General features: G+C 39.9%; 1 protein-coding gene across 2 annotated transcripts in view; it reads left to right on the top strand.

The window, feature by feature from the left end:
* Positions 1 to 18,430, top strand: part of LOC310931891 (ephrin type-B receptor 2-like) — a gene marked incomplete at both ends in the record, with an annotated part of 29,283 nt that extends 10,853 nt beyond the window's left edge. The window contains 15 exons of one of the 2 annotated variants that reach the window (XM_083895132.1): positions 699 to 763; positions 1,615 to 2,299; positions 5,831 to 5,986; positions 6,926 to 7,261; positions 8,197 to 8,321; positions 9,418 to 9,580; positions 10,687 to 10,795; positions 11,082 to 11,149; positions 12,213 to 12,335; positions 13,026 to 13,273; positions 13,993 to 14,208; positions 14,631 to 14,780; positions 16,725 to 16,918; positions 17,039 to 17,194; positions 18,322 to 18,430. In XM_083895132.1, the coding sequence (XP_083751258.1) occupies positions 699 to 763; positions 1,615 to 2,299; positions 5,831 to 5,986; positions 6,926 to 7,261; positions 8,197 to 8,321; positions 9,418 to 9,580; positions 10,687 to 10,795; positions 11,082 to 11,149; positions 12,213 to 12,335; positions 13,026 to 13,273; positions 13,993 to 14,208; positions 14,631 to 14,780; positions 16,725 to 16,918; positions 17,039 to 17,194; positions 18,322 to 18,430 (2,903 nt within the window). Of the gene's footprint in view, positions 1 to 698; positions 791 to 1,614; positions 2,300 to 5,830; positions 5,987 to 6,925; positions 7,262 to 8,196; positions 8,322 to 9,417; positions 9,581 to 10,686; positions 10,796 to 11,081; positions 11,150 to 12,212; positions 12,336 to 13,025; positions 13,274 to 13,992; positions 14,209 to 14,630; positions 14,781 to 16,724; positions 16,919 to 17,038; positions 17,195 to 18,321 lie in introns of those variants that run through there. The other variant, XM_083895133.1, reaches the window with a different exon arrangement.
* Positions 18,431 to 18,901: the final 471 nt, after the last annotated feature.

Here is an 18,901-nt window from a genome sequence, read left to right as displayed (position 1 = left end):
AATTGTTGGAGATTAATGCACACTTTTAGGAAGTATTTTTAACTGATTTACAGTTTGGCATTGTTCGGCTTAAGTCTTGTGTCGGACGTCTCTTCCTGTGCCATCACACACCAATCAGTGGCCAGCAGTCTGGAGACTTCACGTATAGTGTCGCCTTCAGCGTGCTTGGAACCTTGTCAGAGCAGGTACTAAATACAGTACCTGGTAAGAGGTTCTGTGCTTGTGGAAACGCAACTTAACCGCACAGTGCTGTGCCGTGCCGAGTCGAGTCGAGCCGGTGGAAACACGACATATGTCGTACACCCTGTGACGTGTCCAGGGTGTAGCCCACCTTTCGTATTATGTCAGTTGGGTATTTCCACCAGCAGCCCTCTGACACCCATGTGGAGGATAAAGTGGTAAACAATGGATGGATGGATGGGTTTATGTAGCTTTATAAATAATAACAATAATACAAAGTCCTCCTGAAATGGAGTGGAAGGAACAGACAGAACGTGTCAACTATCCACAGACAAAAGGGAAACTATTGCTACTATTATGGTGGTCTTATATGTATGTTAGTATTTGTTGAGAAATGTGATGGACAGACTGTCTATCTTCATGTAATCTGAACAGACAGATCTCAAAAAGTGCAAGTAACTCTTTACTAGCTGAATATTTCCTTTTAACTGTGACCTCCTGATGTTTGTCTCGTGCAGAAACAATCATGGATTCAACAACAGCAACAGCAGAACTGGGCTGGACAATCTACCCGTCACAGGGGGTGAGTGCAACAAAGACAAGGGACAGTGTGTAAAACACACAGGCAACAGCTGTGGTTTGACTTCACTAGAACTGGTCAATATGTTTTGATTGACAGCTTGGAAAACAACACATACTGTCATTGATCTGTTTAGAGTGAAAAGTTTTACACTTAAAATGCATGTAAATGTAGATTCCCCTCTTCACTCATGATATGAAAATAACATATACAAAATATTGTAACTAAGGACTTAAGAATGAGGGATTAAAGACTTAAATGACATGTTAAACATGTATGTAATCATGTAAATGCTGAGAACAATTTATCTCCAGTCTTCTGATCGTGATCCTCAAACACTATAAAGCCTCACAGTACTTTATCAGTGGGTTACCATTCACTTGTGAGTAACTGCACCTGCTTTATTAATGACAAAAAAAAAAAAAAAAAAAAAAAAAAGTGAGGAAATGAAGTAGAGACTGAGGCTAAGGTTAGGGCCAAGAAAGAGCTGTGTTTAGGGCAGGGTTTCTAAATCCTGGTCCTTGTGACCCACTGCCCTGCACCACGTTTTAGAAGTTTTCTTGCTCCAACACACTTTTTGAAAATAATGGGTCGTTATCAGCCTTTTGCAGTGCTTGTCTTGAAACAGGTGTGTTGGAGCGAGAAAACGTGCAGGGCAGTGAGTCCCCAGGACCAGGATTTAGAAAACCTGTCCTAAAAACAGTCTTTTTGTTGGCCCTAAACTTAGCCTCAGTCCTATCATCTTCCCTAACCCTTACCTTATCCAATACGCTAACATTGTATGACGCTCACGAGATGAGTGTAACAGGTTGGGGAGGAAGTGTCTGACTACATTCGGTTCTTTTCTCTTTCAGTGGGAAGAGGTTAGTGGCTACGATGAAAACATGAACACCATCCGAACATACCAGGTGTGCAATGTCTTTGACAGCAGCCAGAACAACTGGGTACGCACCAAGTACATCCAGCGGCGTGGTGCTCAGCGCATCCATGTCCAGATGAAGTTCTCAGTGCGCGACTGCGGTTCGATACCCAACGTCCCTGGCTCCTGCAAGGAAACCTTCAACCTGTTCTACTACGAGTCTGACTCGGACACAGCTACCAAATCATCCCCGCTGTGGATGGAGAACCCCTGGGTGAAGGTGGACACTATAGCAGCTGATGAGAGCTTCTCTCAGGTTGATCTTGGAGGTCGCATCATGAAGATCAATACTGAGATCCGGAGTTTTGGACCAGTTTCACGCAAAGGCTTCTACCTTGCTTTCCAGGATTATGGCGCCTGCATGTCACTCATCGCTGTTCGAGTCTTTTATAGGAAATGTTCCCAAGTAATCCAGAACGGTGCCATCTTTCCTGAGACTCTGTCTGGAGCAGAGAGCACCTCACTGGTAGCAGCCAGAGGAGTTTGCGTTCCAAATGGTGAGGAGGTGGATGTACCCATTAAGCTGTACTGTAATGGAGACGGGGAGTGGATGGTCCCCATTGGACGGTGCGTGTGCAAAGCTGGATATGAGGAAGTGGATAATGGTACAGTCTGCAAAGGTAGGAACCTGCCGGTACTCTGTTGTTATCACTTGTCAAGCTAAACCTTTGGGTCACAATAACAGTGTGCTTTATCAAAGTAAGATTGCCAGGTTCATGAATAGGATTTTGTTCACGCACAGCAAAGACAGTTTTATAAGAACTGCCCTTAAAGGTCTGGTATAAAACAGCCATAAATACAATATTAACTAAATTAAAGTAAAAATAATGTTTTAATTGAATATACTACCCTACACAACAAAGTATGTTTGCATAAGTGTTTGCAGCCTTTGAATTACTTATTTTTACAGCAGCCCACATGAACAAACCAGCCAAAGAGTGAGTTAAACATTATGGGAACAGAAGCTTGCTATGCAAATGAAGAACAATATCTTTATACTGTATATGCAGAGGCTACCGTAGTTCCCTAAAGCACCTAGGAAAATACAGGAGTGAATGTTGAATCCATCATTCGTCTCGGTCCACGGTCTCATCATTAGATGTCACTAATTCTTACAAATTTTAAATTGTATTATTGGATATGTACAAGAGATTGCAAGGACACTGTGGTCAGGAATCCCCTGGTATGGCCCAGTTCTAATAGCATGCTGCCAAAAGCTTCCTTAATTTGAAGGGAAAATCCCAATTTTTGTAACACCTCATAATATATGAAGTAGTCAAGCCAGCCAGTCCTAGATATACTGAGTGTTTGAGAAATGAATCACAACTTCCTTTTATCCATGTTATTCTTAATACATACACATAAATCTTAAGTAAAAGGCTTGAAAACATCGATGACAGGTCTGTGGAAATAAATGTGACACAAAAGAAAGTGGAGAAGGAAAAGAAAAAAGAGTAGAGGGTGCGAGTCACGCCAAATAAATAACTTATGTCAGTGGTGTGATTTGTAGCAGCAGGAAACTTGGTTGATTCATCTCATGTTTAATTCAGTGCTAACAGGTTTATCTTTAGATTTTCTGACAAAACTGGTAAAGCAAGGAAGGCAGAAAGCATTTGCTATTGCTTCCAGTTAAATTGTGTGGTGTTTCAAGCGAATGGGAGAGCAGGGGATCGAGTTTGGTTTGCTATAAGTCCCCATATCTTCTTGCCTGGGGTCCTGTTTTGCTTCAGATGTTAAGATACAGGAATAAAAGCTCTCAGTAGATTCTCATTCAGCTTTCTTGAAGAAATGTCATACCTTTTTCACAAGGCTTTGTTAGCACCCACTGGAAATACAGTTAGCACGGCCTATACTCGGAACACACAGTCCTTTTTAGCATTACCAGTCGATAACAACGCTTTATGTGGTATTCTGTGCACACATACAGCATAGCAACATGTCTATGGTTAATAACTAAACAATACGATACAACTGATTTACTGTGAAACAAGTAACAGTAGCAGTGCTTGTATGGTGGCAGCCATTTTGGAATCTCTGTTACCAACTCCTCAGTGAGGAAAGCCACTATTGGCTGTCCTAGAAGTTGCTAAATGGCGTCCTCACCTAATTTGCATAATTTACCATGTGTATGCAATTGTAATGGACGCTATAGGAGAGAGGGATAACATCATGGCAGAGACAAAGTGAGTAAAAAAAACTACCATAAATATGTTTAGAACTGTTTTTCTTAGGTCAACCGCAAGATATGTTACTCATCACATTTATGGAAAAAAAAACAGTCGCTAGAGGGGTCTTAATACTCACTAAATATAGCAACATATTTAGCAACACCCCCCAACTACAAATGGAACACACTGTAATTTCTAGGTTTCACCACCAATTTTAAGAGCCAAAGAAGCCTCCTGGATGACAAGTGGAACAAGAAATCTCAAAGTCCATTTTCTACTGATTCAATTCCTTTCTTTCCTTGTGTTTTGTGATGTACGCACAGGCTTACACTCACACCTCAGTAAACCTGAGGGAAAAACATGCATCCTGTCAAGAAGGCTATAGTAGAAAAGCTTGTCTGTGCTGTTGGTGACTCAGGAAGTAGAGCAGGTTGTAACTGAGCCTCAGAATTACCCTTCATAGACAATGTGCTAAAAATAGAGGTGATGTATGAAAGTGTTTGAGACAAGGTGAATGAAAACCTGAAATGTAAAAGGTGCTTTTAGTGGTTGCTATGAATAGAAAAGGCAGTACACTTACCATTTAAATATTACACGGAACACGGAACAGTCCTGTGTTAGTGTTTCCATTTTTACCTGCCACTTTACTTAAAAAATCAGTGATGCAACTAACCAGGCACAAAACTGGAGCTCGTGGTTCAGCCAACAGCTTCACTCAAACATTTTTCTCATGTTGTTACATTTCAGAATTTCACCTTAATATATCCGATTTAAGTTCAACTTGGTTATTTTGTGTCAGAAGATCCACGTGTTTCTGTATGTGAAAATACTGAACTTAAAAATACACACAAAATGAACCAAAATGAGTAAATATTTAATAATTCTCTATATTGTTAAAAATAAAGTGACTGAGGCAGATGACTGACAAACACATGTAACAGCTGAATGAGTAGAAAGTGAAATATCTAGGGATGAGCCCATGTGATACTGAGCAACGGTATCGGTCCGATACTGGTCACAACCACTTTTTCTCTTATTTTGTATACTTCTCAACAAAACTGCAACAACATTTTAGTCATGTTATGGGTAATTACTTTCTACTTTATGAGAATATTGTCTGTCTTTGAAAATGCCTGAAATGTCTTGCATCTTCATAGTTTGAAAGGTCTAAAATGAGTGTATGAGATTGATATCAGTATTGGTAAATACTCTTAAATGCAACGTTTATGTGCAATAACATCACTTTGATTTTAATCAGGCCCAAGCATCTCCTTTTTTTTGTAATGCTTTAAAACAGGTCACTCATTGGCCCCCAGGTCATTTGAGACCTGGGGGCCAATGAGTGTCTAGTCTGGTCAAGAGGGGGGCCGGTCTAAAAAGAACAAAAAAACAACAACTGTTCAGTCAGAGGTGGGCAACATAGCCTTAAAATTATAACACAATATTCCCTCATGATGTTGAACGATGATGGTATTTTACAGAATTTCAGAAGTAAAAGTGTTTGTTTTAATATTAAATATTAAACTATATTTAAGGTAGAGGATGTTGTGGGCCATGTTTTCATGATTTCATTCTATTATGTGGTGGGCAACATAAATTGATTAGGTGGGGGTCGGTTAGGGGGCCCATGGCTGCAGGTTTGAGACCTCTGCTTTAAAATCAATATATTTATTTTATTTTATTTTATATTTTATTGTTTTCTTGCTTCTTCCTGCACATTTTACTGAACTTGTGTAATCAGTCTCCTCTGCTCCAAATTCTTTTTTGTTGACCCAGTGGATAGCAGAACTGACAACATGTCACTCCAATGCTCTGACCTTTATATGATGCAGACACTGCAGGGCAATATGACTAGACATATATGCTGGATCAGACATGAACCTTTTATTACTTTAAGATGTGTTGTAGCTTAAGCTTATTTATGTTCTTTCTCTTTTCTCTCTTTTCAACGCGTGGCCTGCATGGATGTCTCCCTCTGTACAGCGTGTGTGTCAGGCTTCTTTAAGGCGGCGCAGGGAGAACACAAATGTCTACAGTGTCCCTTCAACAGTCGCACCACAAACGAGGGAGCGACTACCTGCGTCTGCCGCAGCAACTACTACCGCACTGACTCCGACCCGCCACAGATGCCCTGCACCAGTATGTATTCACTTGTCATCAACTGTCACATCACATTGTGAAACCAGAAGTTTTATACATCAACCCAGTCTCTAGTATCTTATGTTGCACTTCTGCAAACCACAGATGATTGCGATCTTTTCTGACCACACTTACCAAAATGATGTCTATCATGTATCATAGTGTATTAACTGCTTCTTTTGATTTGGGATTAAAGGAGAGTTTATTGGCTGAAATTGAATATACTACCCTCAAGCAGTGTTGAGCATGTCATTGTAAAAGGAAATAAGCTTTATTTACAAGTTACTTCTCCCAAAAAGTAACCGAGTTACCAGGAAAGTAACTATTGCATAGATTATTGCAAGAATTTCAACTGTATGTTCAATTAATTATAATAAAACCTAATATTAAATATGTTTATGAATGAAATGGACACTTCATAAATTAAATACAATTTAAATTCAACTGTAATTAAACATATGTTCAATTAATCAAAATAAAATACATTTATTAAATTTTTGTCATTTAATAGAATCAATTATTAAAAGTGTTGCTGTGCAATAGTGTGAGACATGAGCCCTATTACATTGAATATATTTTTGTAGATATAGTATCATTATTTTGTTTATAATAGTGGAAACAATTATACACAATACTGTAGATGTGAATATTGAATTTGAATTCTCTGGGCCATGCGGCATGTGTCTTATAGTCGTCTGTGTGCGTGTTTGTGTGTGAACACAGACACAACTCTGCCTCGGTCTGGTCGGTTTACTCTACCTTAGCCAATCATCATCATTTATACGGTTGTCATGGTGCTTTTAAAAAACTTTTTTTGTGTTCCATTTACATCGGAACTCAGAAGTACCAACTGGGAGTGACATCAATAAGAATATAGATATATAAAGTAGTTGTTGTTATGATCAGAAGTGCTAATTCTGCGTGTTTCTTCTCTTCCAGCTGTTCCCTCAGCACCGCAAAACGTCATCTCCATAGTGAACGAGACCTCTCTGAGGCTGGAGTGGAGTTCGCCGCACGAGACCGGCGGCCGCGAAGACGTCGTGTATAACGTCATTTGTAAAAGCTGTGGCAGCGGACGAGGAGGCTGCACCCGCTGTGGGGACAACGTGCAGTTTGTCCCGCGCCAGCTGGGACTCACCGACACGCGTGTGCGCATCAGCGACCTCCTGGCTCATACTCTGTACACCTTTGAAATACAAGCTGTCAATGGAGTGTCTGACCAAAGTCCTTATTCACCTCAGTACACATCTGTGAACATCACCACCAACCAGGCTGGTAAGAACTCAATGGGGAAAACTTAAAGGGAAAACTTTAATGACCAGACCGAAGGGACTGATTTTAGTCATTGATGTGCAGTCATCAATTACGATTTTTCAAATCAGATGTGGCTTTTTCGCCACACGCCATTTGACTCAGTTTGTTTATACTGTCGTTTTAGCAGGAAATAAAAAAGAAATGCAAAAATGTGAAAAAATGCCAGTGGCACTGGCCAGTGCCGGTTGCAACTACTCAGAGTTCACTCCGTGCTAAAAAAATTGACCCAGATATACAGAACCAGACAGACTGGATTTATCTGACCTTTATAATCCCTCCAGGTGTTTTTTTCATCAGTTCTCCAGCCTGAGTGGGCATTATTCCAGACCTGCAATATTCTTGAACTGTCTGATAAACTTGACTTCATTCTACTTTGGAGAACACTTACACAGTGCATTAAAATCATGTAAAGTAAACAAGATGTTAAAGTATAGTAAGTAAGAGATGGATTCTGCACCTGAGATGAAGTGATCACTCTGTTGGTGATATGGTAAAATGTTGTCATATTTACAGTTATCTTCACATTTTATGTAAACAGCTGGATATTAGACACATTGCCTGACATACTGTGTATAGTTTATAGATTTGAACAACACTGCTTCCTGTCAACATTATGTTGTTGTGGTTCCAGGTGTTGCATGATGGGATTGTGTAACGTCAAACAACATTGGAGGGTGTCTGCCTCTAGACCTCATGTAAAAAGTCACTTTCCATGTCTAATAAAAGTGCATCTTATCTTACGTAATTAAATCCGAATGGTCCTACGTATTGACCGCTTGACTGAGTTGGATGAGTAGGTCCAGACATTTCAGTGTCAGGAACCATTTCATTTCTGCATTCTGTCAGAATGTTGTCTTCTGTCACCTCTAACACCCCCTTTATTTTTTTGTTATCAGTGCCATCAGCAGTGTCCATCATCCACCAGGTCAACAGAGCTCCTGACAGCATCACACTGTCCTGGTCCCAGCCTGATCAGCCCAATGGAGTAATCCTGGACTATGAGCTGCAGTACTATGAGAAGGTACCGTAAGTACTGATCTGCGGATTCAGGGTTCCTAATAATGTGGACAGGGCTGAACAAAACACACTTTGAAATTGTGTTTAATTTAATGTAATTTCTTTATTTGTCTCGACCAGCATTGTTAGAAAAGATAAAACAGAAATCAACATATCAAAAGGATACATTACCACAATTTCCATCAACAGGTGTGTTTGAGAAGGAGCAGGAAGAAGCACAATGCTTCATCACTATTCATCTGCAACTCAAACACTAAATTAGCTCAAAAACAATACTGTTCCATACACTCATAATGCATTAATCCTGCATCAATATTTAGCTGAAAAACAAGGACTTATATTTGTGTTTAAACTGTAACATACACAAGAAGACCATTCTACAGAGTCACCCTGCAGATTGAAATACACCTTTTGTTAGAGTGGTTTGCACACAAGGATTAGGTTATACCTTTTCTCTGTGTCCTGGGAAAAAAAAAACACCTTTGAAGGCGCTTTAAACATAAACTTTGATCTTCTGAATTTCATGAGACTGTAACATATTGCATTGGCAAGATCACAATATCCAGCCTTGTTTACGGTGGCCCTACCGTACTTGTTTATTTATCCTCATTAAAATTAGCTAATTGCAACGACTGAAAGGCATTATTCACCTTATTTGTAACAGGGATTAACATTTACTGTCAATAGTTTTCAGATTATTTTATACTTTTATTATTTTCTATTTAACACAGAGTAATCATTCCTCTCCATTGCATATGTAGAGTGGTTCATATTCTGACCCTATCTCTTGTGATGCAGTACATCATCATACATTATTTAAGCACTATTAGTATCATTATTGACATAGAGTTTGACTTTGAGAATGTCCGTTTCATTTGTTTCATTATGCCTTTGTACTCAGCTAAATGTTAGGACTGCAGTATAAAGCCTTGTTTAACAAAATAAATAGATTGAGGGAACAGACAGTGGTGAAGATATTTCTGTCGGTGACATGCAGTATTTTTCACTGTCTTCTGTGCTGTGAACCATGTGCGGCACACCTTGAAATGAACTCCACCTGATTATTTCCAGGTTTATAATCTGTCATGCTTGTGTTCCAGAACCAGGCGGAGTGGAACTCGTCTCTCACGAGGAGTCAGACCAACACTGCGGTCATACGCAACCTGAAACCCGCAACCATCTACGTGTTTCAGGTTCGAGCTCGGACCGTCGCAGGATTCGGACGCTTTAGTGGCAAAATGCACTTCCAAACGATGACTGAAGGTAGGACGTGCGATCCTCTTTGCCGGCCAAGTAAATGTGCACACACAATTGTCTTGCATTAGGAGTTATGGAATGGTTTGTGATTTCAAGGGAGCTGCTTTTGGAACCCGGCCACATGGTTGGTGTAGTGGTTAGCGCGCTTGCCTTTGCAGCAAGAAGGCCCGGGTTTGAGTCCCTGTTGGAATGATGCAACAAATTATCATATTCATTATTAAATAATCTGGTGAAAAACATTGATCTGTGTTTTGTAAAATACAAAACACATCTAGTTTTGATCACAACCCGATATTGAGTTTACTCTCATAGAAAAGCAATTTGAAACTATTCAATAATGTTGTGGTTGACTTCTAATTGTTTGTCACATGTGTCAAACCCAAGGCCCGGGGGCCAGATGTGGCCCACCACGTCATTTTATGTGGCCCACGAGTGATTAATTGGTCTTAAAAATGATGTTATAATAGATCTATGCTGCTTTAAGGCGTGCATTGACCATAAACTACATTTCCCACAATGCATGGCGATTCCGCAAAGTGACGACATCCTGCCACTAGATCGCAGTGTATCATTGTATATGCATCATGTGATGAGTGAAATTGCGATTGAGACTGTGATCGCAGCAGAAAAAACGATGAGTCAGTGAAAGCTCGCTTTATTGTGGCTGAAGAAATCACCCGTGCTTCAAAGTCTTTTTCTGAGGGTGTGTTTTTGAAGCAGTGCATGCTGAAGGTGTGTGAGCAGGTCTGCACCTGACCAGATACAGACTTAATCAGTAAAACTGTTAGTTTGTCAAGAAACACCATCGCGCACCGGGTTACATCTAAAATGCATCACATTTGAAACTTGAATAAGTAATAAATACAGAAAGTTATTTAGCAATATGTTACGAAGTAGTTACATTTATTTTACATTATATTTGGTTATTCTGTATGACAGTTATCTGGCCCTTTGAGGGTAACCATTATGCTAATGTGGCCCTCAGTGAAAATGAGTATGACACCCCTGGTTTAATTGATTAATAGTTGCATCCCAAACGTTTAATCACTGAGCTAATAATATTTAAAGAATAATCAAAGAACGTTGTTGGTTTTTGTCTTTGGACCCTGTAGAGGAATACAACTCCAGTATCCAGGAGAAGCTGCCTCTCATCATAGGTTCGGCTGCTGCAGGAGTCGTGTTCATCATTGCCATCACTGTCTTCATTATTCTTTGCCACAGGTGAGACAATACAATTATATATCTTTAGATGATCTGTGGTTTCTTACCTAAAACCATGCACTGTCAAACAAACAAATTATGTCTATTTCAGCTGCTAGTCTGATAAGACTTTCTGAAAGTGAGGTAAACTACAGAGTAATTGAGGCATCTATACAAAAAAAGAAGTTAGAAACTGATAAAATGGGGTAAAAAAGAGATGACAGTAGTAATACTGAGGTTTTTCTCTTCTGTGCTTGTTTGATTTTCTCTGCGAAAGTGAAACGATGCCTGTCCCATTTGTCTTCAGCAGGAGAAGCTCAGACAGACCAGAGTCAGAGTACACAGACAAACTCCAGCATTACACCAGTGGCCACAGTAAGTATCTCTTACTCTGCCCGGCCTGTGAACACTAATTTGAGTGCTGTAGTAGTGGTCAAAGGTTTTATAGTTTTTTTTTCAGATGTTACTGACATTTTAGTGGCTTAAATCACATAGAGCACCTAAATGAGAAGTGTTTAAAAGTCCATGGTCCATGGGCACAGGGACATTAAACATCTAATTGATCCTGACAGCTGTGCCTGGATTGTGTCAATAAGTGATAGAAAACAGCACCATGAATGTGTGTGAAAGGCTTTGAGAGGTCATCGAGGCTTTGGTATGTATACAAGCCATTTACCAGATACAGACCAAAGATAGACACCACACTTAGGCAATAGGGAAAGGGACTTTTGAATCTTATTTGGTAACAAACACTGACAATGAACTCAAGCGAAGTGCAAACCTCCACCAAGGTAATCAGTTTCCAACAGTGTCAGTCACAGCCATCGTGAGGCATAAGTGAACTTAAGCGAAACAAAATATTGATGTATTCAAATATATATACATGAATTTAATATGGAGTTAGCCCCACTTTTGGAGCAGTAACAGCTTCCACACATTATTTTGGAAGACTTAAGAGTTTGAAGATTTTGCCAGAAGTGTTCATCCATACCAAACTTGTCAAACCATGTTTTGTAATCCTTGCATGATGCACTGGGGCACAGTCATGTTGGAGTCAAAAAAGAGACTTCCACAAAGTTGGAAGCACAGCATTGTCTTGGTATGCTATAGCGTTAAGATAGCCTTTCATTACAGATAAGGGGCCAAGCCCAGAGTCTGATTGAAACAAATGAATTCAATCGTCAACAGGTATGGCCAGAATACTTTTGTCCATGTGGTGTATCTTTAGATGTTTTTAGATATCTAAAAAGTCTTTATCTTAAGTTGCTTGGTTGTATTTTGTAGCTGAATATTGCACATTTGAGGCACATTTGCACATCTGTACCTTGCAAACATAATCCCTCAACATCATGGGTTGAATTATGTGTGTGAATTTAACTAGCTAAATGTTTGACTGGTAGGGTATGTTATTTTTCTTTTTGTCTTCTCTCTGTTGAAGTGACACCGGGAATGAAGATCTACATTGACCCCTTCACGTATGAAGACCCCAATGAAGCAGTCAGAGAGTTTGCCAAAGAGATCGACATTGCCTGTGTCAAAATTGAACAAGTGATCGGTGCAGGTAAAGAAGGGCCATGAAGTAATAGGGAAACATGATGAGAATGCAGATGAGCAGTGATTTGATTTCGATTATAAATAGATTAATGTCCAAACTATACAGGTAAAATATGACTATACTGGGATTCTGTCAATGTGGTTGTTTAGTGTTGTGTTCTCTTTGGATTTGTTAGTTTGAAAAAAAACTTGTTTCTTAAGTCATATTTTCATTAATGTAAATGAAAAGAAACCCAAATGGCCTCGCGGCAAGAAGGATGCTGGTTCATGTCCCAATCCGGGCCTTTCTATGCGGAGTTTGAGTGTTCTACCTGTTTTCATGGGTTTTCTCCAGGCTCTCGGGTTTCGTCCCACGTGTTCAAAAACATGCTGTGGTTAATAAATACTCTAAATTGCTCATAGGTGTAAGTGTGAGAGTGAATGGTTGTCTATCTCTGTATGTTGGCCCTGTGATGGACTGATTACCTGTCCAGGATGTATCCCACTTTTCACCTTATGTCAGCTGGAAAGTGGTAGACGATGAATGAATGGATAAAAGAAATCCTACTGCCCTTTCAACCCCTCCCCCTAAAATGAAATTAAGGTGCACACACCTCCAACCCACGATATGCTACTTGAGATTTTAAACTGGTGATTGGAAAAAAAAAAGTTTTTCTTTTAAATTCACTTTCCACTGACTGCTCTGTCCCCCTGTCAGGAGAATTTGGGGAGGTGTGCAGCGGAAACCTGCGTCAGCCTGGGAAGAGAGAGATCCTCGTGGCGATTAAGACACTGAAGGCGGGCTACACCGATCGCCAGAGGCGGGACTTCCTAAGTGAGGCGTCAATCATGGGCCAATTCGACCATCCTAACATCATCCGTTTGGAGGGGGTGGTGACCAAAAGCAGCCCAGTGATTATTATAACTGAGTTCATGGAGAACGGATCACTGGACTCCTTCCTCAGGGTAACGGATTCAAACTTATAAATGGTCAAGTTCCTTTAAGTTGCAGTATAAGTAGAATGAATTTTCTCAACTCCTAGCTGTCATTTCCTGGATTATCATTGTTACAATCAGCTGTTTATTGGCTGGTCTTGTCTGTCTCAGTAGCATTGCATCATGTCTGCCTTATGTGAACACCTCCTGTGCTGATGTTGAGGCAACTCACAAACCTCACCATCCCCAACATGAGATTTCAAGATGGCTGTCACCATACAAACACTGCTGCCTCAGCTAACAATTTCTGATTCCCATAACGTTCTGGGAACATTACCTTTTAGTTGTGGAAACGTTCCCTGAACGTTTGCCCTAGTCCTATGGTGATCATGGAGAGTTTCACTTACGTTCTCATTGTACAGAAAGTACTGTTTAATTTTTTAACCGTAGACATGTTGCGATGCTGTTTGTGTGTGCAAAATATAGGGTTAGGGTCACAACAATATTTAGCATAATTTCCAAATAAAAGTGAATTAAAATAAAATAATTTCAAACTTATGGTGCAAAAAGAATCTATACATAGAAAAATGTAGAGAAATAACTTGACATTAGGTGGAAGGCTGCATAAAATTGATTGGGGGGCTCTGATCTAAACCCAGTTTGACAAGGAATCATATAGTTAATTTGTCATGTTCATTCATTTGCATGATTCCATTCAATAACCTTAATTTGATGTTTTCTCCTCAAAGCAAAATGATGGGCAGTTCACGGTGATCCAGCTGGTGGGAATGCTGCGAGGCATAGCAGCTGGAATGAAATACCTGTGCGACATGAACTATGTGCACCGAGATCTGGCCGCCAGGAACATCCTGGTCAACAGCAACTTGGTGTGCAAAGTGTCTGACTTTGGCCTGTCACGCTTCCTCGAGGATGATACTTCAGACCCAACCTACACCAGCGCTCTGGTGAGTGAGTTGTGATGCCGAGAGCTTCTTACAAAGATGCTGAGAAACATTTCCTCCAGTTAAAATACATTTTTTCCAAGTACGGCATTAGATTTATGAATAAATTGCAAGTGACCTTCTTGTGTCAGTCAATGCAGAACACATTACTCTTCACTGGATACACAGTGTGCATATTAGATATTTCATATTAACCCAAAATGCAGTTTCCTCTTAAAGTGTTTGGTGCTTAAAATCAAGTTTGCACAAAGTACAATTCGTATTATTCATACACTGCTGTGAATTTTATCTGCTGTATATACAGAGACAAGCCACTAGTGGGAGTGCCACACAGTATGTGTAATAGGATATGAACACATAAACTACAGAACATGATCATTAAGGTTAGAGGATTGTTGACCTTCCCCTGTGTTTTTTTTTTCCAGGGAGGAAAGATTCCCATCAGGTGGACAGCACCTGAGGCCATTCAGTACAGGAAGTTTACTTCCTCCAGTGATTGCTGGAGCTATGGCATCGTCATGTGGGAGGTGATGTCATATGGAGAGAGACCGTACTGGGACATGAGCAATCAAGATGTGAGTGACACAAGATGTAACACATGGCAGTGTATTTTATTCCAAATCACAGAAATTATTTGTTTTGTGGATCATAGTTTAGTCAGATTAAACCAGACCAGAAGAGCTTCAGGCTTCATTCATCTACTAATAGATTATAAAATAAAGAAAAAATAAAGAATGTCAATCAAATTTCTTGAAATACTTATCATTTATTGTTAAGTAGTATCAACATCTATTTAAATGTAATCAGAATTTTTTAAAATCTGTTGGAATTGGTACTTCATTTCATGAGTATAGTTTTAATTAAATAATGAAATAAGGTTGTTTTTTTTGTATGTCATTTTCTTATAATCGATTTAATAGGTAGCTTAAATGACATCATCTATCATCATGAAAAGCCCAACTTGTGCAGGTGACAGAGCGGTTCAGGTTATGTTTAGCCCAGTTTAGAGTAAGTGCTGCAAGGAAAGGGAACCTGTTGACCTGGTTCTGTCAGAAACCATAAAGTTTCCCCTCCAGCAGATTCTCTATAAACGTCATCTGCTCACTGTGTTTACCTGCTTAAGTGTGTAGGCAACATCCACATGACATTATTGACAGACAATCTTGCAATTATAAACATTACCATGCAGACACAATTTTGATGTACAGGTTAACATGTTTTTACAGAAAACAAAAATCAAAAAAATTGTGTTTTCTTTGGTTTAGCACAGGATTTCCTGGAGCACCAAAGGGTCTTATTTGGCCTGCCAGACTTATATATATATGTATATATTTAGACCCCGTGTGACCCTCATGTGCATAATAAAGCTGTAGAATACGGATGGCTTGATACCGGAAAGCAGAGAAATAGATTTTGCGCACATATACTTGTGATTAAGATAACTATCAGGACTTCCTCGCAACGACCGTCCAATCACGAATTCACCAGCGTGTCACATGTTTGGGACGTCAGCTTCTCAGTACCGTGTTCCTTAGTGGTTGAATAACTGCCAGATATCGAAAGTTATCTTGGAAAAAGGAACAGAAAGGGGCATAAGCACTCACTCAGTGAACATTTTTTGACAATTCTACAGCCATAAAATCAATATAAACCCAGGCAGCCTGATTGTCTTGATGGTCATAAGAGGGTTAAAGGCAAGGACCTGCTCCATGTATCTCACCATAGTTGTCACTGACACTGCAGTTGGTCATATAGTGGAAGGCAGAAATACATTCCTATGTATACTTTAGGTTCTGATTGTTTAAAACTGAGTTACTTGCAGTTTGAAAAGTGACGTGTGACATAATGGAGGCAGTTTTGTGACAAAAACATGCAATGTAAAGTTATTCAATTATTGAACTGTTAAAGCTAAAAGTCCTCGGTTCTTTTGCTTGCAATACAATACAGTACAATAGCTCATGTGTCCTTGGGCAAGACACTTAACTCCACATTGCTTAGCGTGTGAGTGAGGTATGAAAATGCGCTGCACATTGATGTGCCGTATGAATGCGTGAGTGAATGGGCGTGAATGGCAAAACTGCAGTTTGAAGCAGCTTTGAGTGGTCATCAAGACTAGTAATATAAATATAGCAGAAATGTATAAATATTGTGCTTTTTTGCCACACAATCCTCTCGTCAGCAAGGGAATTTAAAGAGTACAAGATTCCAAATCTATTACAGTCTATTACATTAAGTACAGTGTGTGTGTGTGTGTGTGTGTGTGAATATGATTTGAACTGTGAGGTTGTTGCATAGCCATTGTGTTGAGTTCACACTACACTACGCTCAGAGTTGGAGGTTCAAAGTGCAGAAAAAAAAAGTCCTGTAACAGCTATTCAAAGGTCTTAACAACAAATGTCACATTGACCCCTTTACACTCTACACACTTCTTATCTGTGACTAGAATAGAAATCACAACTAGAAAACCCCTAAGAATACATATTCTCTGACTTCTTTTCTTGTCTTATGAACTCTTGCAGGTCATCAATGCCATAGAACAGGACTACAGGTTACCTCCACCTATGGATTGTCCAAATGCTCTGCATCAGCTGATGCTGGACTGCTGGCAGAAGGAGCGGAACAATCGTCCTAAATTCGCCCAGACAGTTGGCACCTTGGACAAGATGATCCGTAACCCCAACAGCCTCAAGGCCATGACACCATTGTCATCGAGGTATGGCAGCAGGAAACTGTTGGGAACCTTCCATCGCTTCTTCCATACATGAACGGATCTCACCGCTTCCATTCTCACATGGCTCTTCTTCTGTTTCTTTGTCCCTTTCTCACCAACCAGTGTCCACTTACCTCTGCTAGATCGCAACACTCCAGACTTCTCCTCTTTCAGCACAGTGGACGAGTGGCTGGAGGCCATTAAGATGGGGCAGTACAAGGAGAACTTCACCAACGAAGGCTTCACCAGCTTTGATTTGGTGTCTCAAATGACCATTGAGTATGCTAGACATTATTTGCTTCTCTCAAATACATATTTGAGTAATGCTAGACAGATGAGCTGTGTTTCCATTGAGTGGAACGGTTCAGTTTGGTACAGTACCGTCCTATTTGTTGTGTTTCCATTACACAAAATTATGGTTAGGGCTAGTTCTTTTGTTCCCATATTTCCTTTGGGGTACCAGAGTAAGATGGTATGGTAGGGTCAGTCAGCTGATTGACAGAAAAACATCACTCTCTTGAGACCAGTATTTCTACGCCCGTAATCTATCCTCATACAAAGCTTGACGTCTTGTTGAGACCTCCATTGTTTTCTGTCGTTGTCGTCACACTGGTACGACATCACACAAAGTATCTTGCTGACTCGGATATCGGGCATGACTGTACTCAAACGAAATGACCATTCCAAACTGTACCATACTGTTCCAAACCAAACCGTATCATGATGAAAACACATCAATAGTGAATTCCAAAAAAACCTTACCCTAACCCTCTTGGAAAACTGAGGATTGTTTCTGTAAAACTAAAAGAGAATGTTATAAAATATAAAGCATACATGGTGCATATGCACATGAAATTAGAATGTACATAGTTTTACACATGAAATTATTTTTAATATAATTTAACAAACATTAAAAATAAATTATCTAAATGTCAAATTAAATTGTGGTTAAACGAGTGGTCCTCAAACTTTTTATACCAACTACCACCTGATAAAATATTGAGCTCTCAAAGTAACACCATTATCAAACAGCTTTGAAATACAGAGGTGTAAACAGGCAAAGTCAGCTACAGACTTTTCACAGGAGGCAGATTTATTCCCAATAAGGTAATTTTTGCTCTCTCATCGTCCTCCTCTTCCTCGCGTATAGTTCATATGCTCATATAGCAAAATTAGATAAGAGAAAGGGTGACTCTAAATATTATAATTTCATTTTTTGTTTGTCTAAGCACGGAAGATCCCTGGTGATGATATAATGTTGCTTTTCAGCGAATGTAAATATTATTGTGATTTATAGTCCATTGTGTTTTCCCAGTGGAAACAAAAAAAAAGTTTTTTGTTGTTGTTTTTTTTAATTGTTGAAGTTAAAATATTGAGGTGAAACTAGCATATGTTTTCTCTTTCAGGGACATCCACAGAGTGGGAGTGACATTAGCCGGGCACCAGAAAAAAATCCTTAACAGCATTCAGGTCATGAGGGCCCAGATGAACCAGATCACTTCAGTGGAAGTGTGACCGCAACATGGGCTCTGTTTACTGTCCAAAACCCAGCACCGGGCAACTCTGCAATCTCCTGGAACCTTTGAGGGAGGGAGTGGGGGCTGATGACCTGCACACACACACACACACACACACACACACACACACACACACACACACACACACACACACACACACACACACACACACACACACACACACACACACACACACACACACACACACACACACACACATTGACCTCAGACTCAACCTCAAATCTTCCACCGACCTTCTCCAGATGGTTCCATCAGTCTGCAGCACAGCACAGATCTTTGCTGGTTATTTCATTGTCAGGTAACCAGATACCAGTTTACTTTCGGGTCTTAAAAGGGCTCAGCGTCTTGCTCCACCATGTTATTTTAAACTATTCTATTCAATGGTATCACACCACACTCAGCTTCACTGCCACCAGCATGAAACATCCAGGACAAAATCGTTTTTTTT

Source organism: Microchirus variegatus (assembly GCF_963457635.1).
Source record: "Microchirus variegatus genome assembly, chromosome: 9".
Lineage (NCBI taxonomy): Eukaryota > Metazoa > Chordata > Actinopteri > Pleuronectiformes > Soleidae > Microchirus > Microchirus variegatus.
The sequence above is the reverse complement of the archived record's forward strand: the minus strand, read 5'-3'. Positions and strand labels throughout refer to the sequence as shown.